Genomic DNA, 24,394 nt, shown 5'->3' on the forward strand with positions numbered 1-24,394 from the left:
CCCCGTGAATGCCCGGCCAATAAAAATGGGCCATGAAATATGAATATGTGTGTGCGATACCCGCTGAAGACGTTGACTTGGTCAAACGCGTGCCTCAGTGTTTCGTCCCTACCAGGAATTCCCTAAGGGTGGAGGAGGATGACACCTCCCTTCCCCAGTTTCAGCTTGATACGGAGCAGCTGCAGACAGCCCAGGCCACGCCTCCCCAGCCAGCACTTCGCACATCCCACACGATTCACTTTCTTACAGGACCCATCCACACACAACCCCTTCAATAATGATCGAAAAGCCGGCCAATTAGATCTCAACATTAGCGGATGGGTGAGGTGAGGACTAACCACCACCTCAGTGTTATGCTTTGGTCCTTGGAACATTACCGTGAGAGTCACTTCAGGATTATCATGAATATCCTCATGCACACACCTCACCCTCACCCGATTATTTGCCTCCAATTACCCATTTTGAACCAAGCATTGATGAATGGAGGTTTGATCACAACCTGAATCCACCAAGGCTTGGTATGTACCCCCCTTAATACTCACAGGTATCTGGTACGTCCCTGCTCGATCGGAGGTGGTCTGTAGGGTGTCGGGGATCCGGATCAAGGCCCCCTCCTCCATTACCAGGCACTGCTCTCGGACATGACTCAGCTCCCGCAACTCCAGCAGACTGGCCCAAGCCTCCCGCCCACACTTGTGGCAGTGGACTCCTTCACAGTAACTTAGAAAGGACTGTTTACATAGAGCAAACTTCACCCACAGGAATTATTTAGGTCAAATGTAACCATAATGTATCTGCCTAATACAGTAGTCCCACCACTAAAAAGACAATTTTGACAATGTTAGAGCTCTAATAACACACTTTTGTATGAAAGAAGGGACCTACTAAATGTCTTGCCCCATAGATTTCCATAGTGCAGTACTGTGCACATGATTTTGTTTTGTTTTTACAAACTAAGGCACGAGTCAACATTTTCTTCTGTGGTACTAGATAGCATGCCACAAATGCTGTCAGTTAAACTTAATTTGTTTTAAACCTGGAACATTCTTTGAACACTGTATAATGCATAATTTCTCAGGAATAAGGATGCAGTCTCATTTCAGAAACATAATCAGGCTGTTGCTTCATATCAGAAGCATAAAATGGAAAATCATTAATTTGGTCAATTGTTGTTAAAGCACGTTTGCCTTTTTTCCCCTTCTTCTTCTTCCCAAAGCTCTCAGATTAGACTGGATTTAAATAATAATAATAAAAAACATTGATTGAATGCAGTCATAAGAAGATTCAAGAAATACTTTTTATTAACTTTTTTCATAATGTTACTTTGTCGTTTCAGTCAATAAAATACCTTATATGTTATATAATAAATGTATAAAAATAACACTTTTTTTTTTTTTATACATCTTGATTGCTGACTGTCAAGTTGTGAGGGAGCCAGGAGGGTATTTTGACAGCTCATTAAAACCTCTCCCCAACACTGCTATTTGAAGAAACAATATTCTGTTGTTGACAGCAGCTTGCGAAGAGAAGCCATTGGCGAATTAAAAAAGTGTTGTTGTTTTTTTCACCTCTGAAAAAATTTAAAAAAAAATAAATGTCTTCAGCTGCGTAGAGAAGCCATTGTCGAATTTAAAAAGGTTTTTTTTTTTTTTTTTTTTTTTTTTACACCTCTGAAAAAAAAAAAAATCATACTGCCTACGTCACGAAATAGCCTCTCACGTGACAGTACTTAGTTTCAAGATGGCTGCAGAGGAGATCCCTTCCGAATTTGATATTGTCATTCTCGGGACAGGTAAGAAATAACTCCATCAATATTAAAACTCAAATAATATTTTTTTTTAAATATTTTGTTCTTCAGACGTTTATTTTGTGTAATGCTGAGGAGCACAATAATATTATGACACCCTTCTGTGAATGCCACAGACTCAGCGAAATGAATGCAAAAGCTAGAGCACTGTGTGTGGATGACAGATAAGATAAACAAGAGCATTTGTATATTTTTGTTTACTGTTTAACATGACAAAAAAATAAATAAAGAAATATATATATATATATATATATATATATATATATATATATATATATATATATATATATCTCAGTTATAACAACGGAATTCCCGGAATAATATGCATTGATGCTGCATTACAGATGATCTGGAGACAGTGAGGGGGGAATATTGACTTTGTTTACAGTGTTAATTCTGGTTGACACTGTCATTTTTTTAATCTATTGAGCATATAGCCTACCTGATGTTTGTTATACTGTGAAACATCCGTTCTTATTCAGCAGCTTTAATAAGACCTGTAATGTTTGCTATTTTTTAAAGGCACACATGTTATAAAGTAATAGCACAATGACAGCCACATAATATGACCAACTGTGAATGTTTTCAGTTTTGCCTATTTATGTATTTATTTATGGGTGTTTATATACTGTATATGTTTACGCTTTTATTTAGAGAGACAGGAAAGTATGCAAGCCGGATTCATGGGTCTGTATGAGCACAACAGGTCTTTAAATGCCATTAAAATGTTACTTGCCCTCAGCATTTAAAATAATGTGACTCTGGGTTCAATGTACAAGTTAAGCTCAATCGACAGCATTTTTGGCAAAGTGATGATTACCTCAAAAATAAATTTAGACTTGTCCCCCCTTTTCTTTAAAAAAAAAAAAAAAGCAAGAAGCTGGGTTACAGCGAGTCACTCACAATAGAAGTGAACGCTAAAGGCTAATTCCTTTGTCAACTGAACTAGAGGTCCCAAGCTCAAAAATGTTATATATATTTTTTCTGGTGAAAGAAATACATGAAGATGAAAGCCAAAATATTAAATGCCATGGAAGAACATTTACTGAGTAACCCACTATTTTATAGAGGGGTGTCGAAATGACAATTTTCACCTATGATTTTTGAGCAAAACCACAGATCAAAAAAATAACCTTAGAAAGATGGCAGCATCATTATTTTATTTTTACACAGAGATTGGTAGGTCTGTTACTAAAATCAGTTGACTTTAGCAATCCTTGTTGCATTATATGCCAATGGTGACGATTCAAAAATGGGAAAAAGCACTTTTCGTTTTCTTTTTACAAAGTTGCTGTGCCTGTAGCTCAAGAAGTATTAAAGATATCTTTATATCCTTTTAGATTCTGGTTGAAAACAAACTTTCCTTTTGTTATCTTAATTTATAAGGCCCTATATGGTACAGTCGAATATGGTCGAAAACCAAATGTGGGTCACTTGGTATAAAGCTGATACTTATTGTTTTTAAAGAGGAATGTATGAAAAACAACTGTTGCTGAAACTAGAAATGTACCTGTATTTATTCACATAAAAACAATAATGTCAATATCTTGATTTCTGAGAGTCCAAAAATACACTGTTAATAAGAATAAGCAAAACATGGCTATTTAGCTGGTGCAATACCTTTAAATTTCACTTTTGGACTTCAGAAATGTACATCTACAAAACTCTGAAAGGCATAATTTATCCTTTGAATGTCTTCTTCCTCAAAGTAACATTTTCTACCAGTGGTGGTTGAAGGCACAGAAAGATGACAGAATGTGGCTGACTGGTACATAGCCCTCAGTAGGTCCTGGCCACTTGAATGATTTGGAAGTGCACACTTGGGTCATGAAGGACACAAGAACATCCTGCCTCTCATCATCACACTCCACACTGGCATAAAACAGTGGTGGCTTCTTAACCCTGGAATCTTCTTTGCTATGGCTAAGTTCTTGTGCCTCTATCGTTTCCTCCACTTGCTCCTTGGGAACATAGAAACATGTGATCCCTTTTATATGATTTTCAGCCAACTGGAACAATTGGTGGGGGTGAGGATGTGGTCTGTGATGCTAGCAGACTGCAGACTTGCCCTTACAGCCAAGCGTATTGGTATGTTCTATGCCAGGGGTCGGCAACCTTTTTGAAATGGAGTGCCATTTTTTATTTTCCTGGTCAGTGGCTGTGCCAATGCCGACAAATTTGCATATTTATTAATGATCGTGAAATGTGAGGAATCTTAAATATTTATTATATTATGTCATACATTTTTCAAAATCACAGAAATCACACACAGAATCACTAGCACATAAGCAACAGCGAGATAGGAGCAGGCTATTTTATTTATATGACGTTTTTCGCACCTGCATTCCAATCTACATCTTGATTTAATCCTTACTCATGATCACACAGCATGTTTTCATCAGCTGAATGGGAGAATAAACACTTGTGTGAAGAGACTCGCGCTGCGCGTGGAAGCCATTCTCGCATCACAAGCCGTTCAACTATTTTAGCCCTTTTCTGTGAATCGCACCTGCAAAATCCTAAAACTTTATTTCCAAGTATAACTTATATTTTGAATAGACTTGAAAAGATATTTGAACCTCACGATGTAGGCTGTCATCAATGCAGCCTGACCAAAGCAAATAGGGCACGTTTACTCGTGCAGTTAATCGAAAGTGAAGCGCTGCCGGCTCGTGATATGCGAATGGATTGCATGCACTGCACGAGTCTGTTGGGTATACTGCAGTTTCGTCACATTTGAACTTTTTGGTTAGCCTCCCATTCAGCTCATGAAAACATGCTGCGTGATCATAAGGAAAGATTACATCAAGATGTACATTGGAATGCAGGTGCGTAATTTATATAAATAAAATAGTCAACTTGTCTCTCGCCATTGCTAGCGTGCCAGTGATTACCCCTCCTCGTGCCAATGCTAGGTTGCCGACCCCTGTTCTATGCAGTTGTTTTGATAGAAGGAAACATGATACAGTTCTAGTTTCAACATTATTTGTACTTTAGACATTACTCTTTAAAAGACCAGAATCTAAAAGTATATTAAGATATCTTTATTACTTCTTGAGCTACAGGCACGCCAACTTTGGATAAAGAGCACGAAAAAAGCTTTTTCCCATTTTTGAATTGTCACCACTGACAAGGATTGCTAAAGTCAACAGATTTTACTTATAGACCTACCTGTCTCTGTGTAAAAATACAATAATGATGCTGCCATCTTTCTAAAGTCATCTTTTTTTATATTTTGGCTTTCATCACCTTTGATGTTTGTCTTTCTTCAGAAAAATATTAACAAAATCAAACATTTTAGCCAGGGAAGTTTCCACAATTTGGTTGATTTAACATAAAATGACTAAATTACTCACTGTTTCAAAAAAATAGTCACAAGACATAAACAATGTGATAATTTTAGAGTGATAAAGTTGTTTACTAACCTTATCTTTGTAAAATTATTAGTGCCCGACCGATATTATTGGCCGATATTAGCCTTTTACCGATATATCGGTATCGGCGTATATTTTACCGATATGTGCCGATATGAAAACTTTTTTTCAGAACATATAATGCAGAAAACAATGCTTTAGAATTGGTGTCATAGCGTAGTTTGTCCAGCAGAGTGCGCTCCGACTCCATTGATAACAGAGCTGACTCTGAACTGACGGTGACTCTGCAGACAGGGCGGAGTTGAGCGGTGTCTCGGTAAGTTAACTAGTTTGTGAAATACATACTGGAAACGTAATAAACAATGACCTCATCATTTTCCCTTTTCAGTGTAACTAAAATAACGTTAATCTTGTCCCTGACAACCATGTCACTCATGTCTGTTTGCTGTTAGCCAGCTATAGTTTTTCAGTGCAGTCAGTAATGTAGCAGAATGAAAGGTAAACATCAGAGCATCTTTTTGCAGCTCAGCAGACAACGGTGCAGTGGTGGATTGTGTCTGTTGAGTGTTGATTTCATGCTACGTTGTTACCTAGTTGGTGAGACAATGCTGGAAAGTAAAATAAACAACGTCCATCTTTTACTCTCCGTGACAACGAGCTTATAGCTAACTAGCTAATCACGTAGCTACTTTCATAGATGTCAGCTGAGTGGAAGCTAATGAGTAAACATGTATTCACCAAACTGTTTTGTTCAGGATTCACAGTTTGGTACCCTCTTCAACCGAACAATTCCAGTTGTGTCATTTATAAAATGTAATATTTAGAAGTCTGGTTTTCCACCGTTGAAAGTTTCCCCTGAACTTGTATAGCAGAATACGGTGTAATACCGCTGCTGCTGTTTATCTTGACTCGGCAGTATTAATATAGTCAGCATTTGACTGATACTAAACAGTACTGATGTTTATTTAGCTATTTATTTTATTTTTATCTTTATTTGAATGGTCAGCATTTGACTGATACTAAACAGTAATACTGATGTTTATTTAACTATTTATTTAGATTTATTCTTTATTTTAATGGTCAGCATTTGACTGATACTAAACAGTAATACTGATGTTTATTTAGCTATTTATTTTATTTTTATTTATTTATTTTAATGGTCAGCATTTGACTGATACTAAAGTAGTACACATAAACCAGTTTGTGAATCCTAGAGCTAGAGCTGGCCCTGACTCTGTGACCTGCTTCAAACTCTGCATTGAATATTTCTCTGACCTGTATGGTGCAGTGTGAGACCCCTGGAATGATATTGTCCTCGTTCTCTCCACTGGCCTGATTCAAAGAGCACAAGTGTGTTTATAAGCAGGCCAGATCCTCAGGACAGTGCTGAAGCCAGCAGGAGATGAATTTGCCCCTCTGTGCGGGGCATTGTTCAGGGAGGAAAGGTAGATGGCAAAAAAGGAAAAGAGGGGTTACCGTGATTGCTAAGAGCAATGTTCTTGCACTGTGATTGATTGTGTGCAAATGAATATATCTGGCCCACTTCTGGTTCTGCTCATGCAAAACCACAAGAGCCTGTTGGTCCCAAGGCAACCGGTGACACAGGGACACTCACAGATTGGACTATTTCTGCTCGAACTCCGTTCCGTGTCAAGGTTGCTCAGACAAGCGTGCTTGTCCCAGACTCCCTAGTTACCCCTGTTTTTGCTGCTGGATTCAGGTACAAATGAGGATATGGATAGGGGGCAGTTGTTAATGAATACCGTGGCCCCCATAATGATGCCTGCTAGACCCTCAGACTGTGTGAAGGACTGCGTTCCCGTTGGTTGCGCCCTGTCAGTTGGTAAACTTGCACCTGACCGCCAGTCCTTGGAGAGTCTATGCTTGGGGTCTGGTGCGGTGGGAGCAGATGCCTGCAGACCTTTTGGTTTTTATATTGTTTTGTTCAGAGTGCCATAGTGAAACAGAATAATCAAGAGCAAACTGTAATTCCCCATGGCTTTGGGTTATTTTCCTGCAGTTTGTATATGTAAGGAGCTAATCAGATGAAAGGCATGACTTGAAAAATCAAACTCCCATTAAAAGCTATAACATGTCTTTGAAAATAGAAATATAAAGAACACATCTGGTATTTAATATAAACATTTTCTCTGTGTAAATAGGATAAATGACCCTAAGAAATACCAGTCATCTAGGTCCAGATTCAGTGTAATTTCTCATGGAAAAAAAGCATGTTTTTGTAATATTTTGATATTTTTTGTCAGTAATTCGGGCAAAAAAATTAATAATAATAATAATATATATATTGTTGGTAATTAAGGCAATGTAAGCTAATGCTACACTCTCTTTCAGCCGGAATAAGTTGTAAAATATATTGTGTAACTGATTTGATTATAAGGTCGAAATGACCTAATAGGTTGATTTAAGGGATATAGTTTAGCGATATTCAGTCGATACTCTGGTTCTAATGCAAAGCTTTGAAGTTGTTTGGTATCATTATTAGGACAATAATTTGAGCGTTATTTGGTCAATAATGGATTTTAAAATGTAATGTAAAATGAATAAAAGGTATTTTAAATTCTTATATATTAATAGAGCTATTAAACCTTTAACAGCATATGTTACACAATTTAAACAGATAACTATTTTGGAAATTAAAATATCCAAAACTTATTGCTTAACTTTTTTTAATTTTTTTTTATCTTTTACAAAAAACAAACAAACCAGAATGTAATAATTCCAAAACAATTTACATGCATTAGGCAACATAAAAGATTAAAATCATTACCTAACAGGAGATTGTATGTCCTAAAATAATTCCGATATGATCCAAGTTGTATAATTTATTAAGTTATGTATTGTATAATATTATAACACCTAGCCATTAAAATCCTACAATGAGAAAATGTGTTGATTAAATGTTTATTCAAACATAGTCTAGTTACTTCATCTTGGTAAACTGGAATGTAGTAGTAAAACTCATATCCTGGGATCTGAATATCTACACGACTTTGACACAACATTAAAACAACCTGCCTAATATTGTGTATTTCCCCCTTGTGCCGCCAAAACAGTGCCAACCCGAATCTCAGAATAGCATTCTGAGATGATATTCTTCTCAACACAATTGTACAGAGTGGTTATCTGAGTTACCGTAGACTTTGTCAGTTCGAACCAGTCTGGCCATTCTCTGTTGACCTCTCTCATCAACAAGGCGTTTCTGTCCACAGAACTGCCGCTCACTGGATATTTTTTGTTTTTGGCCCCATTCAGGGTAAATTCTAGAGACTGTTGTGTGTGAAAATCCAAGGAGATCAGCAGTTACAGAAATTCTCAAACCAGCCTGTCTGGCACCAACAATCATGTCACGGTCCAAATCACTAAGATCAAATTTTTTCCCCATTCTGATGGTTGATGTGAACATTAACTGAAGCTCCTGACCCGTATCTGAATGATTTTATGCACTGCACTGCTGCCACATGATTGGCTGATTAGATAATCACATGGATGATTGTTGGTGCCAGATGGGCTGATTTGAATATTTCTATAACTGCTGATCTCCTGGGATTTTCACACACAACAGTCTCTAGAATTTACCCTGAATGGTGCAAAAAACATCCAGTGAGCGGCAGTTCTGTGGATGGAAACGCCTTGTTGATGAGAGAGGTCAACAGAGAATGGCCAGACTGGTTCGAACTGACAAAGTCTACGGTAACTCAGATAACCACTCTGTACAATTGTGGTGAGAAGAATATCATCTCAGAATGCTATTCTGAGATGTGAGTTGGCACTGTTTTGGCTGCACGAGAGGGACCTACACAATATTAGGCAGGTGGTTTTAATGTTGTGACTGATCATTGTGTGTGTGTATATGTGTGTGTGTATATGTGTGTGTGTATATGTGTGTGTGTGTGTGTGTGTGTGTGTGTGTGTGTGTGTGTGTGTGTATATATATATATATATATATATATATTAGGGCTGTCAATCGATTAAATTTTTTAATCAAATTAATTACATGGTGTCCCAATTAATTAATCGCAGTTAATTGCATGTACAAATGTTTGTTGAGAAAGCCCCTCAAATAACAAAAATTCAATATATAATGATGAAATAATTATATATAGTTATATTTAAATATTAAAAAATTATATATATATATATATATAATATATATATACACACTACTGCTGTCTGATGAAGGGTTGTTTTGTTCACTGTATAAACTGCGCATTGCCCATAGAGCTGAAGTTTCGCTTACTGCCCACTGGAGTAAACAGGTGGTACTACAAGCGTGCATTTCTCAGAAATCTTCCTTATTACAGTCCGGGGACATTGCGATTAATTGCGTTGATTTTTTTTTTAACGCGTTAAAATCGCACTGAATTAACGCTTAAATCGGCAGCCCTAATATATATATGTATGTGTGTGTGTGTGTGTGTGTGTGCATTTCAGTAATTTTTATTTTAATGCAATTTCTATTAAAGTAAAAAGTACCGTATAATTTATTGATTTATGAAAAATAAAAATAAATTCTACTAGGTATTCACACCAGGGATGACATTTTTTCTAATGACAGAAGGTTAAACATTTTTATCTTCACCCGCTGATTTAAAAACTCACCAACCAATAAGATATAACCTTTAGGTCATGTGTTTGGAGCTGCTGCTGTTAAATATGCTTTTGGTGGTGCTAACACACTGAAATCTATTTTGCTAATCTGCATTCCTGCAACTTTTTGCAAAGCTGTCCTCTTTGCACAGCACACACCTACTTTTTAGTATACAAGTCCGAAAATGGCATACTAAAAAGAAATGGTTGCAGTCTTGCATTGCACTTTTAAAAATGCATGTTGTAAAACTTTGACCCTGTGAATGCACTTGACAAGTGAAACAGGAAATGTGTACAGGACATATTGAAAGGCTAGTCCTTTTTATTTTATTTTATTGCCAATAGGCTTTAGTTACATAACAGAAATGAACTGTGATTTGCAAATTGTTGGTTGCAGGTGGTATTAGGGGGAGGAATGTTATTGTAGAGAGCATTTGATTGAGCGAAAATCTGTGCCTTGCATGTCATTAGTAATTTTTTGGTCCGTTTTCCTGGAAGTGAAAGACTGTACATTTAAATTTGTACTGTATATCTGTTAAAAGTTAATTTAGTCAATGTTTAAGACTTCAGTAGCAAATAAAAGACCAGAGTCAACACACACAGACACAAAACTCTACTTCACAGGGTCTTTAAAACAGTCACCAACTAGTTCTATTCATTTACCAAAGCCATTTTTTTGTCATTTCTATATGTTGTTGGTTTACCATAAACAGCTTTGTAGGACATTTAGAAACCCGTGAGATCCTTTCAAGTACAGTTCAAAATGGTAACAGTATTTAACAGTTTCTTAATTAATGTTCACTGAAGCACATCATAGAGTGTGCGCACACAGCAGCTGTGGATGCTAAAGGATGTAGACAATGTGAAGGTACAAGACTCTTTACAGAGGAGCATCGTTAGGGGCTAAGCAATCATTGGCTGACAAGCCTGACTGAGATGCCTGTTCAGTTCATCTCATATCAGAGCTGCTCTCGCCTGTCGCTAATAGAGCAGCAATGAAGAAAACAAGCCAGTCATTTCACCGGGCCATTCTTTGAGCCTGGGTTAATGTAACTATTCATCTTGGTTGGACCCAGTGTGCATTTAGCTTGAATAGCCTCTATTAGCAGTCATGTGATTACAGAACACCTTCACAAATATCCAGACCTCTGCTGTGCTCTTTTTTTAGGTGATTGATTTCTCACGGCCCTGGAGCATTAGAGTGGAATTGATTGTTAGTAGAACCTCCAATGGGCACCACAGTCACGGACTGCTTGCAGATTGTCAGTGATTATTTCGTACAATTGAAACAAGGTTTACAACTTAGAAACTCTATGTTTGTCTCTGTAAGACATCTGTGCCTATATTTAATTTAGGCCATGCACTGTAAAAAAAAGAATATATAAACTGTATATATATATATATATATATATATATATATATATATATATATATATATATATATATATATATATATATATATATATAATGTTGTATATATAAACTCAGCAAAAAAAGAAACGTCCCTTTTTCAGGACACTGTATTTTAAAGATAATTTTGTAAAAATCCAATTAACTTTACAGATCATTATTGTAAAGGGTTTAAACAAGGTTTTCCATGCTTGTTCAATGAACCATAAACAATTAATGAACATGCACCTGTGGAACGGTCCTTAAGACACTAACAGCTTACAGACGGTAGGCAATTAAGGTCACAGTTATAAAAACTTAGGACACTAAAGAGACCTTTCTACTGACTCTGAAAAACACCAAAAGAAAGATGCCCAGGGTCCCTGCTCATCTGTGTGAACGTGCCTTAGGCATGCTGTATGGAGGCATGAGGACTGCAGATGTGGCCAGGGCAATAAATTGCAATGTCCATACTGTGAGATGCCTAAGACAGCGCTACAGGAAGGACAGCTGATCATCCTCACAGTGGCAAACCACGTGTAACAACACTTGCACAGGTTCGGTACATCGGAATATCACACCTGCAGGACAGGTACAGGATGGCAACAACAACTGCCCGAGTTACACCAGGAATGCACAATCCTTCCATCATTGCTCAGACTGTCCGCAATAGGCTGAGAGAGGCTGGACTGAGGGCTTGTAGGCCTGTAGTAAGGCAGGTCCTTACCAGACATCACCGGCAACAACGTCGCCTATGGACACAAACCCACCTTCGCTGGACCAGACAGGACTGGCAAAAAGTGCTCTTCACTGACGAGTCGTGGTTTTGTCTCGCCAGGGGTGATGGTTGGACTCGCGTTTATAGTGGAAGGAATGAGCGTTACACCAAGGCCTGTACTCTGGAATTTTATTGATTTGGAGGTGGAGGGTCCATCATGTTCTGGGGCGGTGTGTCACTGCTTCATCGGACTGAGCTTGTTGTCATTGCAGGCAATCTCAACGCTGTGCGTTACAGGGAAGACATCCTCCCTCAAGTGGTACCCTTTCTGCAGGCTCATCATGACATGACCCTTCAGCATGACAATGCCACCAGCCATACTGTTCGTTCTGTGTGTGATTTCCTGCAAGACAGGAATATCAGTGTTCTGCCAATGCCAGCGAAGAGCCTGGATCTCAATCCCATTGAGCACATATGGGACCTGTTGGATCAGAGGGTGAGGGCTAGGACCATTCCCCCCAGAAATGTCTGGGAACTTGCAAGTGCCTTGGTGGAAGAGTTGGGTAACATCTCACAGCAAGAACTGGCAAATCTGGTGCAGTCCATGAGGAGGAGATGCACTGCAGTACTTAATGCAGCTGGTGGTCCAGTATCTGGACTGTTACTTTTGATTTTGTACCCCCCTTTGTTCAGGGACACATTATTCCATTTCTGTTAGTCACATGTCTGTGAAACTTGTTCAGTTCATGTCTTAGTTGTTGAATCTTTTTATGTTCATACAAATACTTACACATTTTAAGTTTGCTGAAAATAAAAGCAGTTGAAAGTGAGAGGACGTTTATTTTTTTGCTGAGTTTATATATATTGACATATATATATATATTCATTATATATATATATATATTCATTATATACATGAAACTGGTGTTGAGCGGGTAGAATTCAATGAAGCTGTCAGCTGAGGACATGTGAGGTGTCTATTTCTCAAACTACAGACTCTGATGTACTTATCCTCTTGTTTAGTTGTACATCTGGCCCTCCACATCTCTTTTTGTCCTTGTTAGAGCCAGTTGTTATATATATATATATATATATATATATATATATATTAAAACAGCTCTGGAAAAAATTGAGAGACCACTGCAAAATGATCAGCTTCTCTAGAATTACTTTTTATAGGTATGTGTTTGAGTAAAATTAACATTTTTGTTTTATTCTATTTTTGTTTTATTCTTTTATTTGTTTTATTCAAAATAACAAAAAAGATGCAGTGTTTTCAGACCTTGAATAATGCAAAAAAAAAAAAAAGTTCATATTCATTTTAAAACTTAGGAAGAGTTCAGAAATCAATATTTGGTGGAATAACCCTGATATCCAATCACAGATTGCATGCATCTTGGCATGCTCTCCACTAGTCTTTCACATTGCTGTTGGGTGAGTTTATGCCACTCCTGGCGCAAAAATTCAAGCAGCTTTGTTTGATGGCTTGTGACCATCCATCTTCCTCTTGATCACATTCCAGAGGTTTTCAATGGGGTTCAGGTCTGGAGATTGGGCTGGCCATGACAGGGTCTTGATCCAGTGGTCCTCCAGCCACACCTTGATTGACCTGGCTGTGTGGCATGGAGCATTGTCCTGCTGTACATATTTGTTTCATTTTAAGAATGTAAGTCTTTGTGCTGCCTTAATTTTAAGTTGTGTCAAATTAAGAGGGAAATTTGCTTAAACAGAACTTAAAGTTTATTTAAATCAATATAACTTCTTAAATGAGCTTAATGTCTTTTTAAGTAAACTTGACTTTCTTAGTTCAATCAACATCATTCCAATTCAATTTATACTGAATAGCAGTTCAGTTACTTATATTATCATATAAGATTATTGATAAGCATACTCGTGGTTAGGGCCATCCCAATGTCAAAAGTAATATAAACTGCCATTTGAGTGTAAATGGCCAGTTGATGATTAGAGACCAAAATCTGATCCCTCTTTCCTATTCAAACTTAAGCTTGTCAAGGAGACACGCATGGGCTTCAAAACTTTACACGCAAATCACGATGATGGTGACAATCATCAAACACATCATTGAGTTAAAAGATGACTTTGCTTTTGCATTAGTACTACATGACAAATAACTGAAAGTGACAACAAACTCAACAGCTTAAATAAAAGCAGCAAACAGTAAAAAATGGAAAGACGTAACACTGTAATTTGCATAATTTATTCGTGCCGCAGTGCATGCTGGGAATCTGAATATGTGAGCGTGATGTGCGTAGTTCTCTTGGCTTATATTTTTTATTTCAGCTGAATAGTTCTTCTTAGTTCAACAACTTATAACAAGTTCAGAAAACAAAAACTTGGATAATTGAGTTATCTCAACAAGATCAATCCAAGGCAGTTATTCTAACTCTACATTTTAATTTATGATAACTTCTAAACAAAAGACAACTTTATTCCAAGTAGGGATGCACCTAAATTCTGTAGTTGGTAACAGTACCAGTAAAATTTGACAATTCTCGATACTGGTGAAGATATCAAATTATTTGTGTTAATGTTTAAACGGTAGTTCCACCTCGTGAAATTCTTGCAAATTTCATTGTCACCCAATTCAAAGAAATTTCACACGAGACATTCTTTCATACACAGCACGAGTTGTAGGATACTTGTCAGACGTGTTTTTCTGCCCCCTTTTGACAGGAAATAATCAGCCCTGATCATCAGCTATTTTATAGTAATCTACCAATGGCCGATAATTACTTTTAATGCCCGTTACTGAAGGTTAGGTGATACATTTGTGCATCTCTAATTCAATGTCTTTTGAAGCCATGGTGTAGTCAAGACACATCACATCAGGTTTGAAATGCACGCTCGTGTAAACTCTTTTCATTTATATATTTTTTGCTTTAAACCTTTTGCTCATAGCAAGAAAGTAATACAAGATTAAAACAACATGAGTGTGAGTACATTTTCATTTTGGGGAATTTTTGTTTTTTGTTGAACTATCCTTTTTAATTGTGTGGTGTGTGAAAGAGAGATAGATACAAGGATGGCTGACAGAAAGGGGTGGAGTGTAAGAGAAGTGACCACCCTTCTCTCTGTCTCTCTCTCTCTCTCTCTCTCTCTCTCTCTCTCTCTCTCTCTCTCTCTCTTTCTTTCTCTCTTACAATCCCTCCCTCGCTCTCTCAGCCCTGACCATAAATAACTGAAAAATGACTTTCAAGGTGCAGAGATAGAATCCATTTGGAATGTTCTCTTAAATGAAGAGTGATTTATGATTTCATACAATTCCTGCTGAAAGCATTCCGGGCTTGGCCCGGTCATCAAAGTCCTCCAGACTCTATGTGGCATCAGAACTTTATGGCAAGGTAATGTTTGTCTTTAGCAAACATGATGTGGAAAAATCAATACTGGATAGGATAAATGGCATTAAAATACAGCGGCGAGAGGTTATTTACACTTTTAAAAAACATCTTCAGTATAATCTGGACAGATACACAGTATAGAAGCAGCTCGGACCATGGCTTTTCCGCTAGGCAAGTTATTGAGATGTAGGCCTATGTGATTTAAAAAAAGTGCAAGTGAGCTAATCTGATACTTTTCCATAAATCTAATTAGGTTTCATCAGCTAAGCTGACTTTTTGATTTGGTTGTTGTAATGTACACCGATCAGCCACAACATTAAAACCACCTGCCTAATATTGTGTAGGTCCCCCTTGTGCCGCCAAAACAGCGCCAACCCGCATCTCAGAATAGCGTTTTGAGATTCTATTCTTCTCACCACAATTGTACAGAGAGATTATCTGAGTTACCGTAGACTTTGTCAGTTCAAACCGGTCTGGACATTTTTTGTTGACCTCTCTCATCAACAAGGCATTTCCGTCCACAGAACTGCAGCTCACTGGATGTTTTTTTGTTTTTGGCACCATTCTGAGTAAATTCTAGAGACTGTTGTGCGTGAAAATCCCAGGAGATCAGCAGTTATAGAAATATTCAAACCAGCCCATCTGGCACCAACAATCATCCATGTGATTATCTAATCAGCCAATCGTGTGGCTGCAGTGCATAAACTCACGCAGATACGGGTCAGGAGCTTCAGTTAATGTTCACAAAAAAATGTGATCTCAGTGATTTGGACTGTGGCATGATTGTTGGTCTATGGTAACACAGATAACCGCTCTACAATTGTGTTGAGAAGAATATCGTCTCAAAATGCTATTTTGAGATGCGGGTTGGCGCTGTTTTGGCGGTACGAGGGGGACCTACACAATATTAGGCAGGTGGTTTTAATGTTGTGGCTGATCGGTGAATGTAATGTAAATACAGACACATTATTAGAGGTACTTGCACTTTGTATTTCATTAAAGTCAACGTGAAATGCTGTCATATTCAATAAGAACAAAAATTAATGGAATGATCACATTACTTAAAATTACTTAAATTAAATGTCCTATACTGTAAACACAAATCTGCTTTTGTGTTCCATGGAAAAAAGTATGTTTTTGGAACAACATTAGGATGAATGAATGATTGAATTAATTTTAATTTTGGGTAAACTATCACTTTAAGTATAAGTCCAGTTTGATTTCATGTTGACTAAATTTGGACAGGGGTTTTTGGTCACACCGCAGGTGAGAGCATGTGGGTGTCTAGAATCGCAGGATTCTCCATCAGTGAAATAGCCAGTGCAGGGGAAGATACGGCAGGCCTGCCCGGAATAAATCACTTTTCCATTGTGTGTGTGAGATGGGGCTGGGCATGGCTAGATGAAGAAGAAGAAAGATGGAGGGACAGGGATGCTTCAGCAGCTTAATGGAGTTGTTTTCAGCCCCGGTGTGGCTCAGTCTTGCTCTCAGGGACCCCACGCGCTCTGTATGCCTTTTAAGTGCAGCTTTGTGGAGTGCCAACATAGTATGTACGCTAGTAAATATTACAATTGCATCCACAATTACTTTGGCCTGTGAATGTTCAGCTTTCTTTTTTAAAGTCTTGCTCCTTTATCTAGTGAATTTACTGCAGGGCTCAACAATAGGGACTGTGTTTTAATTCCTTGCAACATTTTCTTTCTGTGATGTACTGAACATTGTTGTTGTGAATTCTGATGAGTTAAAGGGATAGTTCACCCAAAAAGGAAAATTCTCTCACCATTTACTCACCCTCATGACATCCTAGATGTGTATGAATTTTTAGAAAAATATCTCAGCTTTTTAGGTCGATACAATGTAAGTAAATGGTGATCAGAACTTTGTAGCTCCAAAAATCTCGTAAAGGAAACATAGAAGTAATCCATAAGACTCCAGTGTTTAAATCTATATCTTCAGACGCATAGGTGTGGGTGAGAAACAGAACAATATTTAAGTCCTTTTTTACTCTAAATTTCCACTTTAACTTTCCCTTTCAGATGTGAAAGTGAAACTAAACAGGCACCACATGTGACTTTCAGGTATAAAAGTGAAAGTGGAGATTTAGAGTAAAAAAGGACATATATATTGTTCTGTTTCTCACCTACACCTATCATATTGCTTCTGAAGATATGGATTTAACCACTGGAGTCTTGTGGATTACTTCTATGTTTCCTTTATGTGATTTTTGGAGCTACAAAAGTCTGATCACCATTCACTTACATTGTATAGAGCTACTGAGCTGAGATATTTTTCTAAAAACCTTAATTTGTGTTCAGCAGAAGAAAGAAAGTCATGCACATCTGGGATGTCACAAGGGTGAGTAAATGATGACAAAATTTTCATTTTTGGGTGAACGATCTCTTTAAATGTCACTAAAGTAATCTAGCATGCTTACAAACATGATTTTTAAAAACAATTTAAATAGCAAGCATGGCTTGTGTTAATCTTGGTAGCATCGGTAAGAATGGGCTAAAAATGATTTTTAAATCAGTATTGTTTTGCAGTGTATGCTTTTAAATTTTTAAGCTTAAATGTTAAGCTTATATAATATAATTATGGTTAGTTTACAAAGAAGGTTGTAAGGAATGATGAAAATAAGAAATCTTTTAAAAGTCTAGTTTAAAATGCATGTGTCAAGATCGTAAAATGTAATATTTATGTCCATGTTTTCGAAAACATTTGATTGCTTTATAAAATATATATATAATTGTGAATTTATATAATTATATTATTTATAATATAATAAAAATGTTGTGTTGTTGTAACCATCAAATAAAAAGTTTTAAAATACTTTCCTTGCAACATGAATAGACGTGCAACTTCATTTATTTATAAAAAAAAAACAAAAAACGTTTTCTTAGTTTTTTAGGGTTACTCCATTTGACCTGAACTAAATTAGCCATTTCATAAAAATGTGAAAATATTTTTTTCTTGTCACGTGACATCAAAATGGCAATCTGCATGTTGACTACACCACTTATTGATTTTGTGGACAAAAGTTTCTCAAATATTAATAATATTTTCGAACAAAATAGTTTCATTGCTTATTTTTAATGAAATAATAACAAAAGATTATTTCAAACTTCTGATGCCAACATTTTCTTTTTTCCAAGTATTTTTAGCTTTTTATGAGACATTTGTTTATTGATTGTTTTTTTTTTTTGTTTTTTGTCTTGTTATTTTACGGATTTTTACGAATAACAACATTCAGACATTCTTGATTTTAAACAACAGAAAAAGCATCAAAATGAAATAAAAATTAGCGTCATGTTATTGACCCTTGTTGCAAATTAAAAACCTAATTAATTATTTGTTGTTTGTTTGGTAAAGAAAACTATTTCTGCCAATATTTTGCATTAAAAGTAATCTAATGGCCTGCTGAGCCAGCGGAAAAATGCTTTGATTGTTGAGTCCTCTTTATTGTTTGATCTACTATTTCTAATAATTTATTTAGAATAGTGTTAACGTGTTGTTTTTCTGTGCTGAACTGCCATTCCTAACTGGATGTATCTGCAGCAGTTACATTGAATAAGACTCAAGTGAGTCTAATGCTTTTACGTTTGCAATAATGCAATTGTAAAAGCATGAGGACTGCTTTGGGTTTTCAGTGATGTGCGCTTGAAACGGCATGCATTTCACAAATTAAATGAAGCGTTTAATTCAGAGAGAGGTCTGGCAGGAGATTTTCATGGTAGTCAGTGACAATTCTCTCTTGTCTGTGTTCATTCCTAGGCCTCACCGAGTCTGTCATTGCGGCTGCCTGCTCCAGAGTCGGACAGAGCGTTCTGCATTTGGACAGGTAAGATTCAGACTCTAGACTCAAGCTTGCATCATAGACTGAAAGAATGCAATTTTCACTCCGTGTGGCTTTTGTTAAGGTCATATCTCAAATACATGTAAATACTTGAAAGATTGCCGATTGGCTAACTTATGTTGTAGGAGGAACTACTATGCTGGAAACTGGGCTAGCTTCACACTCAATGGCCTACTGTCGTGGATCGAGGAATATAAGGTCAGTTGTTTGTTATTTATGCACAGATTCAAGATTGTGAGAAATTTAACAGTCAGCAGATTTACTTTTTATCAGCTTACAGCCATAGGTCACCTTGTATTTTTGAAGCCAGTGATCGATTTTTGTTTGTAAAACTGTATTTGTTTTTAAGAATCAGCAGGAAGTACCGACCACGGAGTCAGAGCAAGTATGGAGGAGCTTGATTGATGAGGGAGAAGATGTGGTGCCTCTCAGCTCCATGGATTCCTCCATTTCTAACCTAGTGGTTTTCTCTTATGCCAGGTTAGCATGGTATTTCCTAACTCTTTCTTGTTTCATCAAGAGAATTTTCATACAAAAACATCAAGCGCTTTGTAGTAAATTTTTCTTCCCTGACAACTCACCCTGTCCTTTGGCAATAATAAGCCTTGTCTTTGGGACTATTTACACTCGGGCCCTGTTTACACCTGGTATTAAGATACGTTGCATTTCTGGTGATCCGATCACAAGTGGACAGTGCTAAATGCAGGTGTGAACAGGGTCCAAAATGCTTTTGTGATCCAATCACTCAAGTGACCACATTGGATTTGAAGTGTGAACACTAATCATTCCTGATGTGTTCCAGACAGTAGTGTGGCATTCATGATTTCTTGCTTACACATGGATTGTGGATCGTGTCGGTCAGGTCCATATGGGCTCTCAGTCAAAAGAGTATACTTTGCAAGGCTGAGCATTTGACCATGTGCAAGACGTACGTACCAGTATGCAGAAACACAAAGTATACCCTGGCCTTTAGCTCCTACTGGTAAATGCTAGAACTATACCATAAGGTGTCAAAAAGCATGCCTACAAATTGGCAGCCATTTAAAAACATGTCATGTAAAAAGATGAAACAATTTTTTTCAAAGCAAAATGTAAATCACAGGTATTTTATAATATTAGTAGCTGGATTTGCATCTATATATGTTTATGTGCATTTTGGGAGATCGCATAAAAACTGCTGGATGGAAACACCAAGATGCAAATACAATCTCCAAAATGCACTAAGCTCGCTTGAGGTGGATACATTTTTCATTTGATAAGAAGAAATGCATATAAACTATGATGGAAATACATTTGCCGAAAAACTTATATTTAATTTATTAGGAATACATGATGTGCATGAAAAATGACTGAATAACACGCTCATAACTGGACTAACCAGCGGACCAATCCAAAGCCTGCATAGAGTTTGTAGGGCAAATAAGTCGAACTGTGCCGAAGAGCAGGTTTATTAACACTTTTGAAAAATTCTTCTATTTCCACACGTTAAAGCCATAAAAGCTGAGAAACGTTCACATAAAGTGTCACAGTGGCTACAATTTATCCTGAAGTGACGGTTTTGTTCTTTTGAACACATGGGATGGAAACGCGGCTTTATTCGCACATTGTTTTTGTGATATGATGTTTTTTTGCATTAATTATATTTGTGACCGATTGTTTTTGGAGGACTCTTAAAGGCATGAAATTGACTTAATTTTCCCAATCTGTTTCCATTAATGAGTGATCAGTTACGTGACACCTGGTGCCGGAGCTGCATTCCCATAGCAGACTTTTAGATTGCGTCTTTTGGGAAGTCATGCACCAGCTGAGCACCACAGTAGAAAAGAAAGGGGCTACGAACGGATAGCTTTCTCTAAGTCACTGTATTATGGACTGCATCATTTAGTGTGTGGATAATGAAGTTCCCAGGACTGCAATGGACTGATTTCCCAACAGCAAGCCACTGTAAATAAAAAGAACTCACCACCAAAACCTCCTCTACCTCTTTGGTGCAACTCTCCTCTGAGGACACTTTACATCCCATGCAACCCCTTTCTCTCTAACTTACACTCTCGACTGTGTAAATAAATTGCAAATCTCAGGCGCTTTATAGGAAACAATCTTATCTTACGTTATCGCCCTGGGTTCAGTTGGCCCATGTCAAGACTTTCAGAAGCGCAAGTTGCCAAAAGTGGACATTTCTGGTAGCTTATGGTAAGGTGTCCTTGGTGTGTATAGAACCAATTTAGGACTGCCTTAAATCCACCATCAGATCTTACCTTCAGGGAACTTGATTCTCGGAGGATGTACATTGAAATCTCAAGGACCAAAATGGAGCACTATGGATGGGCCTCTGCTGACATGACATGCACTTAGCACCAAACAACTTTCATTACATGATACTGAATAAATTATTCATGGAATAGGTGGGCTATTTTGTGGGATGTCTTGAGAAGTACTTTGACATGGTACCCTGTCTCCCTGTGTCCTCCTTCCCACACCAGGACATTGCATTACTAAAGATTGATGCCAACCTTGGGTATTGATTGAAGCTGTTAACTTGATTCTATAAGTACATCCAAAGGTGTCCATGGAGTGAAATAATCAAGCCACCTTTGACTTGATTACTGCCTGGCTCCACCCATTGTATGGAACCTTTCCTATGAACATTTTTAGAACCTACTACATTTTTACCCTCTCTTTTCCTGGACAAGTTTACTTGCTAAAGTCAAGTAATTTGCTGTCTTTATATGGTGGAATTATCATTGGATCATGTAAATTTTACAAAAATTCATATTACATACACCGATCAGCCACAACATTAAAACCACCTTCCTAATATTGTGTAGGTCCCCCTTGTGCCACCAAAACAGCGCCAACCCGCATCTCAGTATAGCGTTCTGAGATTCTATTCTTCTCACCACAATTTTACAGAGCAGTTATCTGAGTTACCATTGACTTTGTTAGTTCCAGTCTGGCCATTCTCTGTTGACCTCTCTCATTAACAAGGCATTTCCGTCCACAGAACTGCCGCTCACTGGATGTTTTTTGTTTTTGACACCATTCAGAGTAAATTCAAGAGACTGTTGTGTGTGAAAATTCCAGGAGATCAGCAGTTACAGAAATACTCAAAAATCCTCCATGTTATCTAATCAGCCAATCATGTGGCTGCAGTGCATAAAGTCATGCAGATACGGGTCAGGAGCTTCAGTTAATGTTCACATCAACCATCAGAATGGTGAAAAAATGTGATCTCAGTGATTTGGACTGTGGCATGATTGTTGGTGCCAGATGGGCTGGTCTGAGTATTTCTGTAACTGCTGATCTCCTGGGATTTTCATGCAAAACAGTCTCTAGAATTTACTCCGAATGGTGCCAAAAGCAAAAAACATCCAGTGAGCGGCAGATTTGTGGACGGAAATGCCTTGTTGATGAGAGAGGTCAACAGAGAATGGCTAGACTGGTTCGAACTGACAAAGTCTACAGTAACTCAGATAACTGCTCTGTACAATTGTGGTGAGAAGAATAGCATCTCGGAATGCTATTCTGAAATGCGGGTTGGCGCTGTTTTGGCGTCACAAGGGGGACCTACACAATATTTGTCATGGTCCTGTCACTCTGTCAGTCTGGGTTTTGTCTGACAGGACCGTGGCATCATCGTCCCATGTCTGTCTTGTGTTTCGTTGTCTGTCTTTATGTGTGAGCGCACAGTTTCGGTTGTATTCCCTGCCGTGCGCTCTTCGGTCTCTCTTGTTTCATGGTGTTTTGGTCCTGACTTCCTGTCTAGTTCAGTTTTGGTCTGTGTCAGGATCCAGACACTCGTGCTCCATGTCCGTCTGATATTGACGTGGGTGCATCACACTAATGTCATCTTGGCAGCATGCACTCGCATCAGTAGTTTGTCTGTCTCTCGTGAACATGGGTGTGCCTTGCGTCGCACTCGAGTTGCGTTGCGCGCCCGGATGGCGAGCTGTCTTCATGTTGTGCTAAGGTTCGGTCACTTCGGTCTAAGGTGTGGCTGAACTCTCGCACAGGTATCCTGTCTTGTTTTTGTCACCTGTTGCATGCATCACATGGCATTTGCTATTCTGAGATGCATTTTACATACAGTACTATTATTATTAAATGAGGACCTAAATGAATTAAAATTCAATACACTTCATTTTGAAAATTTTGGATTAATGATGTTAACTGCAAAAAAATATGAATATGGTTAATCATGAGTAATTTTATTTATTGACAGCCCTAATTCTTCTGTTTAATTATAAAAATAACATATTATTGGTAATACCACCATTGGTGTATACAGTACATACACTTATGGTTAGTGTATGACATATCACTTACAATAAGGTTTTATTTGTTACATTAGGAAGTAATGCATTATGTATCTTGAACAAATTTTTTTTACAACATTTATTAATCTTGGGCTGCCAATTTAACATGTTAATTCAGTGTGATTAATTCCATTAAAAAGAATTAATCATGCCCCCTGATCGTAATAAGGAATTTTCTTACGATTGGAGCAATTCAAGCTTGAATAACCACATTCATGTTTTTATGAGTCTCAGTCAGCAGTGGGCAGTAAGCGCAACTCCAGCAGCTGTACAGACAAGAAACCACAGCAGACTGCTCAAGATGAGGATGTGTTCTTGCACTCATACACATTTGGATGGAGTGCAGTTGAGTGCAGGGGTCCCAAGATGTGTTTTTCAAAATTTCAAACTACGTTTATCTACGTTTAACTTGACACAGCATCCTAAAAACACTGTTTATGATGCGATGCATCCAAAGTGAGTTGCTCCAAAAACTTCCCTTTTAGGCCAAATAACTTTATCTCAGTCAGATTGACAAATTGCAAAATGGATTGCGGTGACCACAGGCTAATGATAAGGTTGTTCAATGATATGGAAATAAAATATATACAGCTGAAGTCAGAAGTTTACATACACCTTAGCCAAATACATTTAAACTCAGTTTTTCACAATTCCTGACATTTAATTGTAGAAAAATTACATGTGTCATGCACAAAGTAGATGTCCTGAATGACTTGCCAAAACTATAGTTTGCTAATATGAAATCTGTGGAGTGGTTAAAAAATGAGTTTTAATGGCTTCTGACTTTAACTGAACGCTATTTCATTCTAAAGCAACTTTTTAGTATTGTCTTTTCAATGCTTTACTCATCTGCCACAATAATGAAATTTATACTTAAATTATCTTATTATATTTATCATATATTATATTTATAATTGTATATATAATTATTTACTCATCAATTTGGGGGCCTTTCTCTGCAAATATTGAT

The 24,394-nt window shown here is 37.5% G+C and overlaps 1 protein-coding gene across 2 annotated transcripts in view; it reads left to right on the top strand.

The window, feature by feature from the left end:
* Nucleotides 1-1,729: 1,729 nt before the first annotated feature.
* LOC127431049 (rab proteins geranylgeranyltransferase component A 1-like) overlaps nt 1,730-24,394 on the top strand; it is a 95,652-nt gene continuing 72,987 nt past the window's right edge. For both annotated transcript variants that reach the window (XM_051681273.1, XM_051681274.1), the window contains exons 1-4: nt 1,730-1,792; nt 19,027-19,093; nt 19,234-19,306; nt 19,458-19,588. In XM_051681273.1, the coding sequence (XP_051537233.1) occupies nt 1,741-1,792; nt 19,027-19,093; nt 19,234-19,306; nt 19,458-19,588 (323 nt within the window). In that variant the 5' untranslated portion in view covers nt 1,730-1,740. The remainder of the gene's footprint in view (nt 1,793-19,026; nt 19,094-19,233; nt 19,307-19,457; nt 19,589-24,394) is intronic.

The sequence above is a fragment of the Myxocyprinus asiaticus genome, chromosome 40, assembly GCF_019703515.2.
Source record: "Myxocyprinus asiaticus isolate MX2 ecotype Aquarium Trade chromosome 40, UBuf_Myxa_2, whole genome shotgun sequence".
NCBI lineage: Eukaryota > Metazoa > Chordata > Actinopteri > Cypriniformes > Catostomidae > Myxocyprinus > Myxocyprinus asiaticus.